The sequence below is a fragment of the Aulonocara stuartgranti genome, assembly GCF_965226115.1.
Source record: "Aulonocara stuartgranti genome assembly, chromosome: 13".
NCBI lineage: Eukaryota > Metazoa > Chordata > Actinopteri > Cichliformes > Cichlidae > Aulonocara > Aulonocara stuartgranti.
Genome location: NC_138949.1, coordinates 22,504,109 through 22,518,629, shown reverse-complemented (window position 1 = coordinate 22,518,629; position 14,521 = coordinate 22,504,109). Strand labels below are relative to the sequence as shown.

General features: G+C 39.3%; 3 protein-coding genes across 5 annotated transcripts in view; 1 reads left to right on the top strand and 2 right to left on the bottom strand.

The window, feature by feature from the left end:
* Window positions 1–2,239, bottom strand: part of mzt1 (mitotic spindle organizing protein 1) — a 35,760-nt gene extending 33,521 nt beyond the window's left edge. The window contains exons 1-2 of one of the 3 annotated variants that reach the window (XM_082557459.1): window positions 1,960–2,239; window positions 1,663–1,808 (exon numbers count right to left, since the gene is read on the bottom strand). In XM_082557459.1, the coding sequence (XP_082413585.1) occupies window positions 1,663–1,808; window positions 1,960–2,011 (198 nt within the window). In that variant the 5' untranslated portion in view covers window positions 2,012–2,239. Of the gene's footprint in view, window positions 1–1,662; window positions 1,809–1,959 lie in introns of those variants that run through there. The other 2 variants (XM_082557458.1, XM_082557456.1) reach the window with 2 other exon arrangements.
* A 75-nt stretch (window positions 2,240–2,314) lies between these two features.
* On the top strand, window positions 2,315–7,086 carry bora (bora aurora kinase A activator). The gene is made up of 12 exons (XM_082557463.1): window positions 2,315–2,402; window positions 2,674–2,828; window positions 2,925–3,031; window positions 3,185–3,230; window positions 3,329–3,407; window positions 3,536–3,580; window positions 3,676–3,732; window positions 3,833–4,101; window positions 4,413–4,575; window positions 5,023–5,585; window positions 5,682–5,813; window positions 6,125–7,086. The coding sequence occupies exons 2-12, from the start codon at window positions 2,679–2,681 to the stop codon at window positions 6,143–6,145; spliced, it is 1,632 nt and encodes a 543-aa protein (XP_082413589.1). The 5' UTR covers window positions 2,315–2,402; window positions 2,674–2,678; the 3' UTR covers window positions 6,146–7,086.
* Window positions 6,913–14,510, bottom strand: dis3 (DIS3 exosome endoribonuclease and 3'-5' exoribonuclease). Its single transcript, XM_082557448.1, has 21 exons — window positions 13,999–14,510; window positions 13,023–13,180; window positions 12,620–12,816; window positions 12,423–12,496; window positions 12,122–12,289; window positions 11,818–11,979; window positions 11,521–11,634; window positions 11,231–11,368; window positions 10,906–11,052; window positions 10,655–10,771; window positions 10,464–10,565; window positions 9,606–9,670; window positions 9,415–9,499; window positions 9,130–9,257; window positions 8,945–9,031; window positions 8,655–8,811; window positions 8,170–8,384; window positions 7,857–8,025; window positions 7,623–7,781; window positions 7,402–7,524; window positions 6,913–7,260 (listed from the first exon to the last, which is right to left on the bottom strand). Exons 1-21 carry the CDS (start codon window positions 14,215–14,217, stop codon window positions 7,192–7,194), a joined length of 2,853 nt encoding a protein of 950 aa, XP_082413574.1. The 5' UTR covers window positions 14,218–14,510; the 3' UTR covers window positions 6,913–7,191.
* Between the last annotated feature and the right edge of the window lie 11 nt (window positions 14,511–14,521).

The window sequence follows — 14,521 nt, the reverse complement described above, 5'->3', positions numbered from 1 at the left end:
GGTGTTCGCTTTAGTATTGACATCAATTAAACATCTGAATAAGTCTGGAAAGACTCGGTTGGCTGGTGTGATGATAAAAAGAACAGGTATTACATATTTGAGGGATTACACACAACACTTTTCTTAAACATAATGGATTAAGTTGCTTAATTATTCCCAGGAGAAAGTTTTCTCCATAAAATGACCTGAAACTCATTGTTTCATAATTATAGAATTTTGTCTCATATTATATAACAGCATAAACCTATACAGTCCCACACACAGAAACAAATCCCTATCCTACTGAAGACACGCATATGATCTTTGCTCTAGTATTTTTCTTTAGTATTTAGGCATGAACACAAAGTATGCTGGGCTGGGGTCAGCATTCGCTCAGCTTTAACATCACTCTGGGTTCTTGGCTAGATTAGCGTTAGCATATCGTCTGTGCAGGTGCTTGTAAAGATCTGTAGTTAGGTTAGCAGCAAAATTCAGTTGTTTTTGTCCTGGACACAGTTTGCAATTTACCATCGCACTGGCTTTTAAAACTAAAGTATTGTTTAGATCCATGCTGTAGACTGTGTCACTATTTTCCTCCTCCAGCGCCATGAGAACTGATAAGCAAATCTGATAGGCAGGCAGGCTAACAATTCCAAAGAATTTAACTACTTGGACCGATTCACACAGACAAGTGACTGCCACTGTGAAAAGTATTAGTATTTTTCTAAACACATAGTTTCAAGCATATTTAACATATTTCAAACAAATGGTCTCGCAGAAATCACCTCTTCCTCGATGTCAAAAAGATATGTTTGACTTTTAGAGGAAATTTAAAAAAAATAAAATTAAAATAATGCACCGAAGCCCATTAACGTTATAGGCAAGGATGGTAAAACGGTGGACAGGTACTTGAGTGTTCACTTGAATGAAAGACTGGTCTGGAGGATAAATAGTGATGCTATGTACAAGAAGGGTAAGAGCAGACCGGACTTTCTAAGCTCAAATTCAGTTAGCAGTGGGAGGCAGCATCAGTGCCAGAGATGCCAGCAGGATCAACAAACTAATCCACAAGTTTGGAACCATCATTGGCTGGAATCTGGAGTCATTTAAGTCAGTGAGGGACAGGAGGTCACTGAACAAACTGCTTACCATTATGGCCAACTCACTCCATTCCAAACTACAGAGGACTGACTCTGCGTACATAAAAAAAAAGCATTCCTACTGTTCTCTATAAAACTCTACAAGTCTCCTTTACATAACTGGTGAAAAAAGGTGAAACAAGATGGCAGAGATATTTCTGTATCAAACCTTCTTCCTGTGATTTCTCAGATTTATAGTGTACATGTTCTTTTGCCACTGCAAAATTAATGCAGACAGACCTGTGTTCAAATTGGAATCAAAATTAACCTAACCCCATGCATGTCTCTGGACTGTGGGTGGACTGCGAGTACCTGGAGACAATATGCAAAACGTCATACAGAAAGGACCCAGACTGGATTCATGTTGCACTACCTTTCCTAACAAGGAATCAAGTATAAGCCTGTGGTACCTTTAATAATGCTGTAGATTATACCATTTTTATCCTTCTGCCGCTTTAACAATAATTTCCTTGTTGGCTCAGTAAATTATCTACATGTATATACAATGTGAGCTGATTAGCTTTAAGGGAGGCTGTGTCTGTACCTTGAGGGACTCGGAAGCTTTCCGCAGTTCTTTGATGACTGCAGAAAGGGCTTCTGGGTTGATTCCCTGCTCACACAGTCTCACGCATATGGACAGAGACTCCATATCCAAGCCAGTGTTGAGCAACCTGGAGATCTCCAGCAACACTGTTGGGGGAGGAAGTAAAAAGAGACACAGCTATGACACACATGCTAAAACGTACTAATAATATATATATATATATATATATATATATAGATGAATTTTCAACTATTACACAAATACACAAAACACTACACGCAGAAATTTCATATTTACCGTCCATCGTCTCCCGTACTGCGTTTAGATTTGCGTTTGCTGCACTGGCCATAGTGATGGATGATTATAGCTAGCCAACGATTGCTAGCAAGTGGCTGACAAATTAAGATTTAGAGACACAACGCAAAAAAATCAGCCAGATTTCAGGCGTTTCGTATACATTTAGATTGAATCAGCAAAAACCAGGCTAGCACAATCACGTAAAGGTCAATATAAGATCCTAGCTAGCTGACAGCGCTCATTGCCGCTACTCGCGAAAGTGTGCTGAAGGAAGTGACGACATGAAATTCTTCATTGGTTACGCGAGCTTCCTGCGACGATTCTATTGGCTAGCCTGCCTTGTGGGCGAAATTAAAAAAACGTTTGAACTGGTCTCTCTGCTGATTGTTTGCTGCTGGCTTTTCAATGAATATTGCTGTTAGAGTTCCGGCTCGTTTACAATTGTAAGTACCAACAGTTGTAAGGCAAACGTTATCTAGTTCTTGCGTAAATGTATAAATAACTTAGGGGTGAAGTGAAATGTGTGAAGCTAAATCCTCTTTTTAAAAGCTGCTTCCTTCGAAGGTTTGTTAACGCTATAGAAACAGAGGAAGTAATGTAGCCAACGTACTAGAGGTAGAACAAAACGGAAAATCTTACAACGAAATAATTTTAGTGTCTTTTTGTATTTGGATTGTCATTTATCGTCATCCCGACTTGGATATTTCTTGTCAGCTAAAATGGGGGACCATGCTCAGATCCAGATCACTCCAGAGACTCCAGGCAGGCCCTCCATTAGAAACCCCTTTGAAAGTCCAAACGACTATCACCATCTTCGCGAACCGCTGGTGCCAAGTCCATCTGTATTTAAGTCCCTACCTTGTAAAGCTGTAAGTTTTAAATTTACTTCATATCATCTACTCAACTCATTTACTCATGAGTGGATGTAGTCTCTTAATAATTTTAGACTTGTTTAATTTACCCAGACTCCACCTAAGTTTAACTGGTCTATTGATGAAATGGCCAGTCTCCTACCAGTGCACATAGACCCAGAGGAAATTCAGCGGCAATCTTTTTACCTCAGTCAGACAAGGTAAGTGATGTAATACGGCTGACACTGTGACAAATGTGAAATTCTTTGAGGAAGATCTGTATTGTTTTATCTTGTGATTTTAATACCTCCTCTATGTATTAAACCTGGGGAGCTTATTAAAGACTCTATCAAAGTGAGTGGTCTTTCTTTTAGGACGGATTCGGACATTGAGGAAAAACGTCAGAATGCTATTGAGCAGGTAACCAAATGTCATCGTTGCTAATGATACAGACTTTAGTGTACCCAGAATTTATAGATTCCCTTTGTACTGATGTCATTATCCTGTCTCCAATAAAGTTTTTCACCAAAGGAATAATTGTCCCTTCCCCCTGGGCTGCACCAGAGACCCGTAAAGTCCCTCAGATTTCTAAGAATAGTAAGTTGTCTTATCGTTTATGTTACTTCTTAATTCTTGTAGGTTTTGTATTTGTATTTATTCTGTTTTTATCCATAGATTTCTGTTAAACTCTGGTTTTGTAAAAACTTTTATTTTTAATGTTGAAGGTTCAATGTCTGCAATGATTGCAGAGGAGCCAGAAAAAATTTCAGGTCGGTTACTTTTTTTTTTTTAACCTGTTTTGCCTTTTTTTTTCTTTTACCTACTTTTTATATATATACATAACTTTGTGTGTTTTGATCTACAGTTGGATGTCAGACAACCCTTACATTGCCTTTGGCTTTTGATTTGGAGAAAGTTCTAGGTAAACCTTGACTAAACACCAACAGGATCATAGTGAGAAAAAGAAAATCAAACAATCTGCTGTCAAGTCACTGTTTTTTGTTTTTGTTTTTTCCTCACAGGGGAATATTACCGTTATGAAGAGGTGTGTGATCCAGTGCAGGAGAGTCTGAGCAGCTCCTCCTTGCGACGAAAACTATTCCTTGATGGCCAAAATAGTTATAGTGGCTCAGACAGCTCGAGCCCTCCAAGTCCAGAGAGAGGCAATGCCGGTCAGGAAAAGCCATCTCCCAAGAGAGGAGACTGCATTGAAGGTTCTGAGGGAGAAGCTGTATCTGCTATCTTTTCCTCCCCTTCGGCCTGTGGTGTGTCAGCTCCGACGCCTTCTACAGTGAGTAGAGGAGTGTAGAGATTTCATATACACAACCGTTACCCAAACGATTTATTTTAGGCGTAAAATTCAAGAGAAAAAATGCATCTAGAGATCATATTTTGCTCAACGAATAATTTTAATAACAGGAAAATGAACATTGACACTGTTAGCCTTCACCCAGGCTTACATTAAATAGTTGCTGTTGATTTGTTTTTGTGTTTTTGCTGCCTTAAAGGATTGTGAGCCTACACAGGTTTTTATCTTCTTTGTTAAGCAGTTTACACGTAATGAAATGTGCTATATAAATAAAATTTCTATTGCTATTTTAGGGTCAGTTCTCTTCGAGTCCCATCCAGCACGGACGCTTCCGGGATTGTAGCCTTGGCAGCATCGACAGTCCTCTCTTCCGTGATAGGTCCTCTCCTGCTGGCCTCATCTCCCCCACAATTTCTCCTATTGTTGCACATGCAGAATGCACACCTGTTGGCTCAGGTACACAGTTGTAACTAAAACACTAGTTACACTTTGTAACTAAAATTTTAATATCCAAACAAATCAAAATTGGAGAAATATTGGCTAAGACTACATCCACACTGACACGGTTTTGTATTTAGTGTGTCTGTGTGTGTCAACAGTTTTCATCCAGCTAGTAGTTTTAAATCTTCCTCTATAATACATAATCCTTTGAGTATGGTGGTGATGCCTCCATGTGTTTAGTTGGTGATATTATAAAATGCAGAATAAGTTGCATTGCAGCAAGAAGAACACCTATAATTTGGTCTTTACATTAAATTAGCAACTGGTAATCGAGGCAGATGTGTCTTTATCTTCTGAATGGGGTCGTGCTTCAGGAATGTTATGATCCAATAAAGAATATGTGACTGAGAAGACAAAATGTTGGTAAAAAGGCAAGTAATTGTTACTGTGTTCTTTCTTTAGCTGAGAGAAACCAGCCTAGCTGTTTGACCCCACGTGGTGCCCCCTTGGATATAGTCGCTTCCTGCAGTGAGAGTCCATTTGTTGAGGGTTGCTCTCCCATTCGTAGCTGCTCCCCACACCAGCTCCATTGCCACAATGAACCCCAGCGCATTTCTCGACCCAGGCCCAGACCTAGAGGCCGCTGCTGGGCTTCCCCTCCCCTCATCTCACCGATCCTCAACCCTAAGCTCCCAGACAATGAGGTGGCTGAAGAACACCTCCCCTCTGCCACTCGCTCTTCTTTCCCCTCTATGGAATTAGATTCATCATCACCCCTGACACAAGACTCTCACCCCACCAACACTGAGAGGGTTGGCGTGGACCCAATGGAACCTGTGAAAATGGAGGAAGGCAAGGAGACAGAAATTGAACCGAGGCTCGAGTATGAGGAGGACGAAGGTGTGGGGCCTTCAGAGCAGCTGACCAGCTCTCGCATGGTTAATGCATCAGCAACAGAAAACTCTCATATGTTTGTGTCTCTCCTGGCAGAGGGAAGCAGCATACGCTACGATTCTAGCATGCAGGTTTGTAAAAAGAGCTTAATCCCAGCAAGGATAATTTCATATTGATGTTTTGGGTAACAGAATATTTCTGATTGACTGCTTTTTGCACGTGTTCAGGTGGACAGCGGTTATAACACTACCTCAGCAGTCAGTCTTATTGATGGCACCAACAAAGACTGCGACAAAGAATTCTTCAGTTCACACATGGCAGAAGACGCCTTCCAAGTCACTCGACACACTAAAGTAAAGGTACTGACTTTACACACAATCACAAGAATGTGGATATTCGAGTTTGTGCCTTTAGATCTAATTGTTCCTAAAACTATTAGTTATTATCCGCATTAAGTTTTGATGCTTTAAAAAAAAAAAAAAAATTGCTTCTTTCATCCATTGTTTAATAAAATTTAAGCAACTCTTCACTAAGAAAAACTCAAGATTAGACACTTTAAACAATGACCACATGTTCGTGTAACAGAAAACCCTGAAGTGTGCTCTAGTGTGTACATTGTATATCCTTACTTTCTTTTTCTTTCATTAAAACTAAGTTTCTTCTCTTTCAGGTGTTTTTTCCTCACCACTGAGGCAACTGATAGATGGATTGAAAGGGATTCTTCTTCTAGTGAAAGCATGTGCTTAATATGTTGCAATCAAATATAACAAGGTTTACACTATGTCTAAAGCATTTATGGTAAATATGTTTGGTTAGACTGAATTGTGTTAACTGTTAAATGAGGTATGAATACAACCATGGGGTTTCACAAGTTACCTGACTGGAAGCAGTTTCTTTAATCACAGGTTATCAAAGGGAAGTCTAATCCACAGACAGGTGTACTTTTGAAACCAGCATAAAACTATCAAGTCTGCATTCAACTTGCACAACGATAACCTTCCTGAAAGCTGTATTGATCCTAGCACCATTTTTGTTGTTTGGGGAGGTTTGTTTTCTTTTCATTTGGTGTTGGATGTACGTTGACTTTCTGGCGACGTCAGATCTGAGCTGTATTTATGATTTTTATAAAACTTTTTTTATCATGTTGTTTTGATACTGAGTTGTTTTATATCACAGTCTGATGCACTGAATAATGTCACTAATGAATTAAAAGCTGACTGAGCCATTTCTTCGCTCTGTTTCTAATAGTTAAATTCAGTTTCTGGATTATTGTCACATTAAGTTGCGTTCAAGTTTGGTTTTTTTGACTGGCTTCAGGACACGTTGTTTTACGGACCTCTGCACAGGGTGTTTATTTGCTAATAATTTAAATCAACCCAAGGAATAAAAGTAAAACAAAACTGTAAACGGTGAAATCTTCCAATATTTTGGCTTATGACTCCATTCAAATCATGTTTGAAAATAATTCTGAGAAGTACATCAAAAACAATTATTTTAATAAAAAAAAAAATTTTTTTTTAATGACTATCATTAAAATACCTTTAATATATAAGACAGCTTACTCTTCCAACAAATGTTTTAAATCATAAGAGCAAAATTTTACTCATTAGAAAAGAGATTTTTTTTTTTTTTTTTTTTTTAAAAGCAAAATAAAACAACTAAACTTTATCAATACATCAAACAGTCCAAGCTGGAACATCATGTGGTTTAGGTGAAAACCGAGAGCTCCTTCCTGGGTCAGTGGTCCAATTTTTGTTTCTTGGCTGGTCTTTCGGTATCTGGGGCTGAGACACTCACACCAGGGATCTAAAATAAAACAAACTTTTATTTCTAGGGAAAAAACGAGCACATTTTCTTATCATGGTTGACTGAAATCTGTATCTTAATAGTATTCAATTTATTCTGAATACTTTTAACTGTTAAAAGTTCAGTTTTGGTCTTTCTTACCACTGGTTCAATTAAAGCCATGCGGATCTTCTGGTGCTGAATATTGGAGTCATCTAGGCTGATGGTGACCTTCACCTTGTCGAATATGTGGAACTTGTGCTGTTCTACAGACAGAGTGGGACCCTACACACGTGCAAAAAAACAAAAACCATGTTAAACCTTACTGACTTTCTATGCATAGCTGACTGCTTTTAAATTTAAAAAGAGAAAGGTGTTTATACCTCTTCCTCAAACACAATGTTTGGGGAAACCTTGTCTTTTGAGTCAAAGAACACAGTTCCCTCCAAGCCAAACTTTGGGATGAGTACGATGATTGCGTTCTTCCTCACAAACAGAACGAATCCTTCTTCATTAAGTATTCCTCGGCTCTTAAAAAACAACTGCAGGAAAAAAGGGGTTTTAATATGAAGCAAAGACAGCCAGTTCACACAGTTCAGATGCTGATATGCGTTTACCTGTGTGTGGAAGGCCACAGAAGCCCGCTGTGCATACTGAGACATTTTGTGTCTGTAGTTGAGGTTATTGCAGAGAGCTGACTGTTTATGCTTGTCCATTAAATCTGGGTAGGTGGTGTCTGCACCTATAGCCACTGCCAGCAGTCGGTGCACGATGATATCAGCGTACCTGACCACAAGATAAAAACCATGAAACCGGATGACAAAAGAGTATATTAACAACTGATCCATAATCAATTGTGAACATCTCTTTGTTAGAAAAGCCTGACGTACACATATTTTGCCAAGATGTGTAGAACATCTGTTTTCATACCTCCTGATAGGGGACGTGAAGTGCGTATAAATGGGCGAGGCGAGACCATAATGATGGAAATCGCTGTCCATGCCAGAACAAAAATAGACGGCTTGCATCATGCAGCGAGTGGCCAGGATGCGCAGCAGCGTGTTAAAGTATGGGAATCCATCCACTTTGGCTGCATCAAGCGAGTCAGCCAGTGCCTTTGCTGAATCTGTGTGGATCTTGACCTCCTGATGGGAGTTGGAAACAAAAATGTTGACACATTAAAATATTTTTCCTATTAAAAACGTAACCATATTTACTAGTTTTTCTACTTAATGTACTGCTGTGATTCAACTAGAAGCAGAGACTTATGCAGTTGCTTTCCAATGTGAGAGAAACCCACAAAACTATTTCAAATTAAAAATGCTCTTAGTCAGGATCTTGAATTAAAGCTGCTTTACTGACACAATGTTCTTCTTTCATAGCAGGAACTCACATGACTGTTTTCCTTTGCTCACCTTAGACTTTGCAGCTTTGATTAGGATGTCATAGTTAGACGGAGGTGGTGCTGGGTGTTTCCTCAGCAGAGCGCACTCTGAGAATTCATCGTAAATCTTCTGAGCAACTGAAATATTGGCCAGCAACATGAACTCTTCGACCATTGAGTTTGTCTCCCTAATGAACAGGAGATGATTTTATTTACACTCATTAAAAACACAGCATGACTCATACGCTGAAAAATATGAAGACAAAGAGGCTTCTGCAGAGAAATGGATTCTGCAGAGTGCTCCTTTTCAAAGTTACCTACATGAGTTCTTTGGTCTGAAGATCAATGGGGTCGTGAGTTTCACTGTCCATGTGAAAACGGACCTCTAAAGAGGACAGTGTCAGTGCCCTAAATGATATCAAAATGAGATTCATGTGAATTACAACAAGTCTAAATATTTAGCTTTTTGCCTTTGTTTTTTACTATTCTTTCACTTTGGTCTTTACCCTTTCTCTATCCTCTGCCTCTTGAGGATTTTAGCTAGTTTGTTCAGACCCCGTAGGCTTTTTGTTATATCGTCATTCTTGTTGGTGTCATCAATCCTCATCTGGGCCTCAGCATAGGTCAAAGATGCCTGGACCAAAACAAAGAAAATCATCAATAATAGTAATGATAAACCTTACTCAGAAACAAAATTATTGCATAAAATCTAACACAAAATGGTAACATTAAAAAAAAGGTATAAATTTAAAAAACAAAATGCTAACTGTCCGTGTGTGTTGGCACGATACCTTGGAGTTAATAACACTTTTTGTGAATCGAGTCTTTAGAATTTCAGCCTTGTGGTTTATTTCCCAGATACACGAAAAGGCGAGTCTGGTGAAAGCAAATAAAAGAACCAGAATTAGACACAAACAGTCTAAGTACATTCATTTTATTCATTTAATGGGAAAAGGCCGCGTGTATGTGTTTGTGTCACTACCTGTCCACATTGGACCGCAGAGAACAAAGATTGGAGCTGAGCAGTTCAGGAACCATGTCTATCCTCTGCGAGATAAAAAATTAAACACACTGTTAAAAATCAAACATGATCAGATGATTTCAATAAAATACAAATAAGAAGAAATTTGCTCATTTGCTTCTACTATTAGAGCCATTTCTAAGTGAAAGGGCCCTAATAAGCTTGTTTTCACAGTTTCCTGCAGTGTTGAGAAAAACACAGCACAGTGCAATGCAAGCATGAAGACCGGAGAGCAATCGCACAATCAAACTTTGAAATCAGCACGGTATTACGTACATTCGGTGTGACACATATTTATGTGACCAATAAAAATAGACCAAAAATGCAGAGTGACAGGGAGCAGGAGCTATATTCGACTTGGTAAAACAAAATCTGTGCACATGGAACGGATGAATGGAGATCTGCAGGGATTTGGACTGGATTTTATGGATGAAAAAGGTGATGTATTATGGCATGTTCTGTGAGAAGTTCCAGTTGCACTACTAAATGTTATAAAATACTGACAAAAGCCAGCCCAGTCCCTTTGAGATCAACGCACTCTAAGATTTCTCCTGCACTGATAAAACTGCATCGCATTAGCTGACTTTTGTGACAAAACATTGAGATCGAAGAGGTTAAGGTGCTACAGAGAAAGTATATTTCACTTCTACTTCCTCCCAAAGTAAAAGAGTTTAACTTCAGTCCTAAATTGTTTCACCTGACTAATTAAAATAGTTGTCAGCAGAGTGCTTCCTTTTTCTCTTCTGTGGTACTGCTGTTGATATCGTGGTTTAAAACGCATCAATGAAGGATGCAAACATGCGAGGTGGACTTTCTTACTTTGCCACACAGGTACACTGTGGTGCCACGGTTGGCTGCCTCTTTGTCTAGAGCGTTGCCAGGTCTGATGAAGTGGCTGACATCAGCAATGTGGACGCCCACCTGTTGCAAACGAACATGGATAGTACATCAAAAGACTCGCATATACAGTTTTACAGACACAAGTACTTTTACTAATAGTGTATTTGTACCTCGAGGTTTCCATTTTCCAGCTCTCTACAGTGCAGAGCATCGTCTATATCTGTGCATCCTGGAGGGTCCACACTGCAAACTGTCAGAGGCCTCAGGTCCTCCCTTTTCATCATGTCCTGCACCACATACATTTACATTCATTTATGCACAATTGTATATGTGCATGCTGTCAAATTATAGGTTGATGGACCAACTGATGACTTAAATAATATACCTGTGCTCCATTTATCTTAAGGAAAAAAAATGTTACCTCTGGTGTGATGGCCCACGGCATCTTAGGGAGGAAACTGAGTACTGCCTGGGAGAAAGCCTGATGAGGGACATCATGCTCCAGTAGCAGCACCTCCTCTTCTGTGTCCTTCTCCCCTGCACCTCCCAAACTGCGTACAAAATGACCCTAAATAACAAAAATAACAATAATAAAATAGAATGTTTCCATGGACAAATTGGTATTCCTTGAATTTTATATTTTCCTGTAAATGTTGTGCTAATTTTTTATATTAAACTTAACATAGAAATGGTAAGTAGATATGCAGGTTCCAATTATTTGACAGTCTGAAGAGATTCCAACTCACATTTGGATATCTGGAGTCTTTGGGCCAGCCATCAATGGCCACCATGATCCTCTGGCCTGACAGTGTGGATGCCTGCCGCGTTTCAATGCGGATGCGTGGGATACGGCGGTCTGCTGGGGTGAAAAGATGCCGAGTGGACTGAAAGAACAGGAAAAGAATAGGGATTGTCAGTGCTGACAATAAGAGGAAGCACAAAACTATCTGTAACTACTAAGTTGTATTAATTTACGTCAAAGACGCATATCAATTTTGAGGAATGTTCCATATATTATTGAGCAGCTTTAACGTACCTCTTTGATTTGGGAAACATTCAGCATGCCACAGAATGGCCTCCAGTTTCTTTTGATGATCCCCACCACCTTGCCAGTGGGCTTCCTCGCTGCCTCGACTGCAGCTGTTCTCAACTGCTCAAACAACAAGGAGATTATTAATAACACTCTAAGACACCTTTATACATTCAAACATCTACACCAATACTTATTTTAAATTATATTCCAACTAAATTATAAGAAATAAAAAAAGCAAACAACTCAACTATAAGCAAATATACAGATTTATCTAATACCATCTTCTTCCATAAAACTTACTTTCCCCTCCTCTTCTTCAGCATCCTCATCATCCTTTGCGGTGCCTTCATCCTGAAGGACAACTGAGGACGGTGCCACCCACTCACTTCGCGGCAAAAGCTGCACAGCAACCACATCCTGATGCACTGCTCTGTTGAGGTTCTGAAGACCCTGGATGAGAACCTGTGAACAAATAAAAGGACCGTAGAGAGCTTTCAGCATGCTTTCACGATTATTTGCACAGAAAATTACAAACTTAGACTGTTCGACATGATCAACAGAACTATATATTCACAGACAGATGTACATGCACACAAACACACACCTCTGTGCTGTCTTCTCCCTCTCCCTGGACAAACACAGTTGCCTCCAAATAGTTGTCTCTGCTGGCCCTAAAGGTGCCTTGGAGGAAGGAGCTACTTTTAATTCCTGTTTGGATTCTGGATAGGGGAAGGTGCTCTGGAAATAACACTTTACTGCTAGTAATTTCATTCTGATGGAGGAGAGACAAAGAATACCAAAAAAAAGAGGTTAGGTTAAAAAGAAAATGAGATATGTAAACAGGAGAAACAGATTCAAGTTCAGGTACAGACACCTGACTTTTGTATGTAACAATTTTAGCTTACCTTGTCATCACTGGACAAGGCCAGGCGATCCACAAGCTCAGGGTTTGCTATCAGACTCTTGACATATTCTTCACCTATAAAAAAATTAAAAAAGTATTCTTATTACAAACTGTTAAAGCTGATGTCATTTAAAATTAGATTAAATTTAAAAGAACATAGTTAGAAGGTCTTTTCTTGCTGAAAATGTGATACATTACATTTGTACACCAGCAGGCCGTTGTCCTGTGCTTTCTGCTTGTTCCCTTGATCATTGGTGAGGAGGACCACCTTGAGACCATCTGTGTCAGACTCAAATGTCTTCAGGTGCTGGCTGTACCATTTGACTGCTACACGAATTGCCCGGTCATTTCGGTCATTGGCACTCTCCCCTGGTTCACGTTCAATGAATGTATCTCTGGAAGAGCAGGAATTATAAGGATGGATAAAATAAGGTATCGAGCTTCAAAGTAAAATACAGTTTCATGCCTTTTTAAAGTGATCTGATACCATGAAGAAGAAAAAGATCTTTCTACTTATTACTTTTGTGTGTGTTTATTTTTGACAATACTGTGAAATTTGGATGTCATTATGGTGTTAAAAATGCCAACAGTGTTTCTCTACCTGTGGTGTTCATTGGTAAAAGTGTAGAAGCGTTTTTCTTTCTCGTGTATAATGTCCTTCAGGCGTTTGTAGACGGGTGCACTGCGGTGGCGCACCTCCTGCAGTACAGTTTGAAGGATAATCACATTGCAAATCACAGGATCTTCCAGTATATCGATCTGCAGGACAAAGTGTACACAAAGTGTTAGGGAATCAGGTGCAATGCTTAAAAGGAATCTTTCACCTAAATTGATGTCAGATATCTGTTCCAACTGGTTAATAAGAACTGGCCAAAAAACACTTTCTGAATATGGTCAGTCTTTTTTCTTGAATAATAGGCAAACAGTCACTACTGATCACTACTCAAGTCAGTAAAAACAAAAACAAAAAACCCCAACTTTTATTAAATTTGTATTGAATCTGTAATTGTTACTATATCTGCTGATCTCTCTGTTAGGTCACTTTTGAAAAAGATATATAGGTGTGTAAAAAGGAAAATATTGACATTGGCCAGAAAAAGTGTTATTTGTCAATAACATAAGTTTAATGGCCCCAGTTTGTGCTTTTTGTGTCTTCTTCTTGTGACTACTCCCCTTTAGGGCCCCCCAAAGCAGATCATCTCACCCTATCCTAGAACTGTCTGTTACATCCTTTGCAAGTCTTCCTTAATTCAATCCATGAAACTGCTCTGGCATATTCTCTTTTGTTGCTGCCTCGCCTCTCTAACTTTGTATGCAAACTGCTTAACCTGAACTGTCCTACTAATGTACTCGTTTCTAATCCTGTCCATTCTGGTCACTCGCATCTTCTACTATCTACTACCTCGAGCACAGCCATGATTTGTGCTTCTTCTATAGTATACTGTACTTTTAGGGGCATCATCGCAGTACTTGAGTCACAAACTTGCACTATGTGCCTAGGGAAGAGAAGTCAAAGCTTACACGTTTAGAATACCATATTCAATTGTTTGAAGAAATTTGATGTCACTTTTTACTACCTGATGAAGCACCACATTGGTGTCAGGGACCAGATAATGTGGATAGGAGCAGAGACTGCTCTCCATACACGCGTCTTTCTGCAGCACCGTGGACTCCTGTTTGCATTCAGTGCAAACTTCACTCCCGCACCAAATATCATCCCTCAGATAATGCTCACGCACTACCTTCATCACCCCACCCGACCGGGTCTTCTTAACGAAGGTTTTAGACTTCAACATAATGACGATAATAAACCGAAAACAGATAAAATTCAGATGTTTTCTGCTACCAACTGATGGTAAGCCTTCAACTCCCCATGTGTAAACTACCTCTTTGGCCCGACAAAACTTTCCAAAGGTTTTGAGAAAAACGCTGCGTCTAACTTTACGCGTTTTTGATCGTTTATATTCCCATTTATAATCTTCTGCATTTAGAAATCATGTCGAATAAGAAGCATGTTATGTCGAAAAACACAAAAGTATTTTTCAGCATTGTGTAAAATATTATACATGTTAAAAGTTAGTTTTGGCTGGCCATCTAATT

Excerpts from the sequence above, each read along its gene's own strand:
- bora (XM_082557463.1), top strand. The coding sequence starts at position 2,679 with ATGGGGGACCATGCTCAGATCCAGATCACTCCAGAGACTCCAGGCAGG. Across the intron at positions 4,576-5,022 it reads ATGCACACCTGTTGGCTCAG|CTGAGAGAAACCAGCCTAGC; the intron begins GTACACAGTTGT and ends TTCTTTCTTTAG. Across the intron at positions 5,814-6,124 it reads CTCGACACACTAAAGTAAAG|GTGTTTTTTCCTCACCACTG; the intron begins GTACTGACTTTA and ends CTTCTCTTTCAG.
- dis3 (XM_082557448.1), bottom strand. The coding sequence starts at position 14,217 with ATGTTGAAGTCTAAAACCTTCGTTAAGAAGACCCGGTCGGGTGGGGTG. Across the intron at positions 13,181-13,998 it reads CCAATGTGGTGCTTCATCAG|ATCGATATACTGGAAGATCC; the intron begins GTAGTAAAAAGT and ends TTTGTCCTGCAG. Across the intron at positions 8,026-8,169 it reads TTCACGTCCCCTATCAGGAG|GTACGCTGATATCATCGTGC; the intron begins GTATGAAAACAG and ends TCTTGTGGTCAG.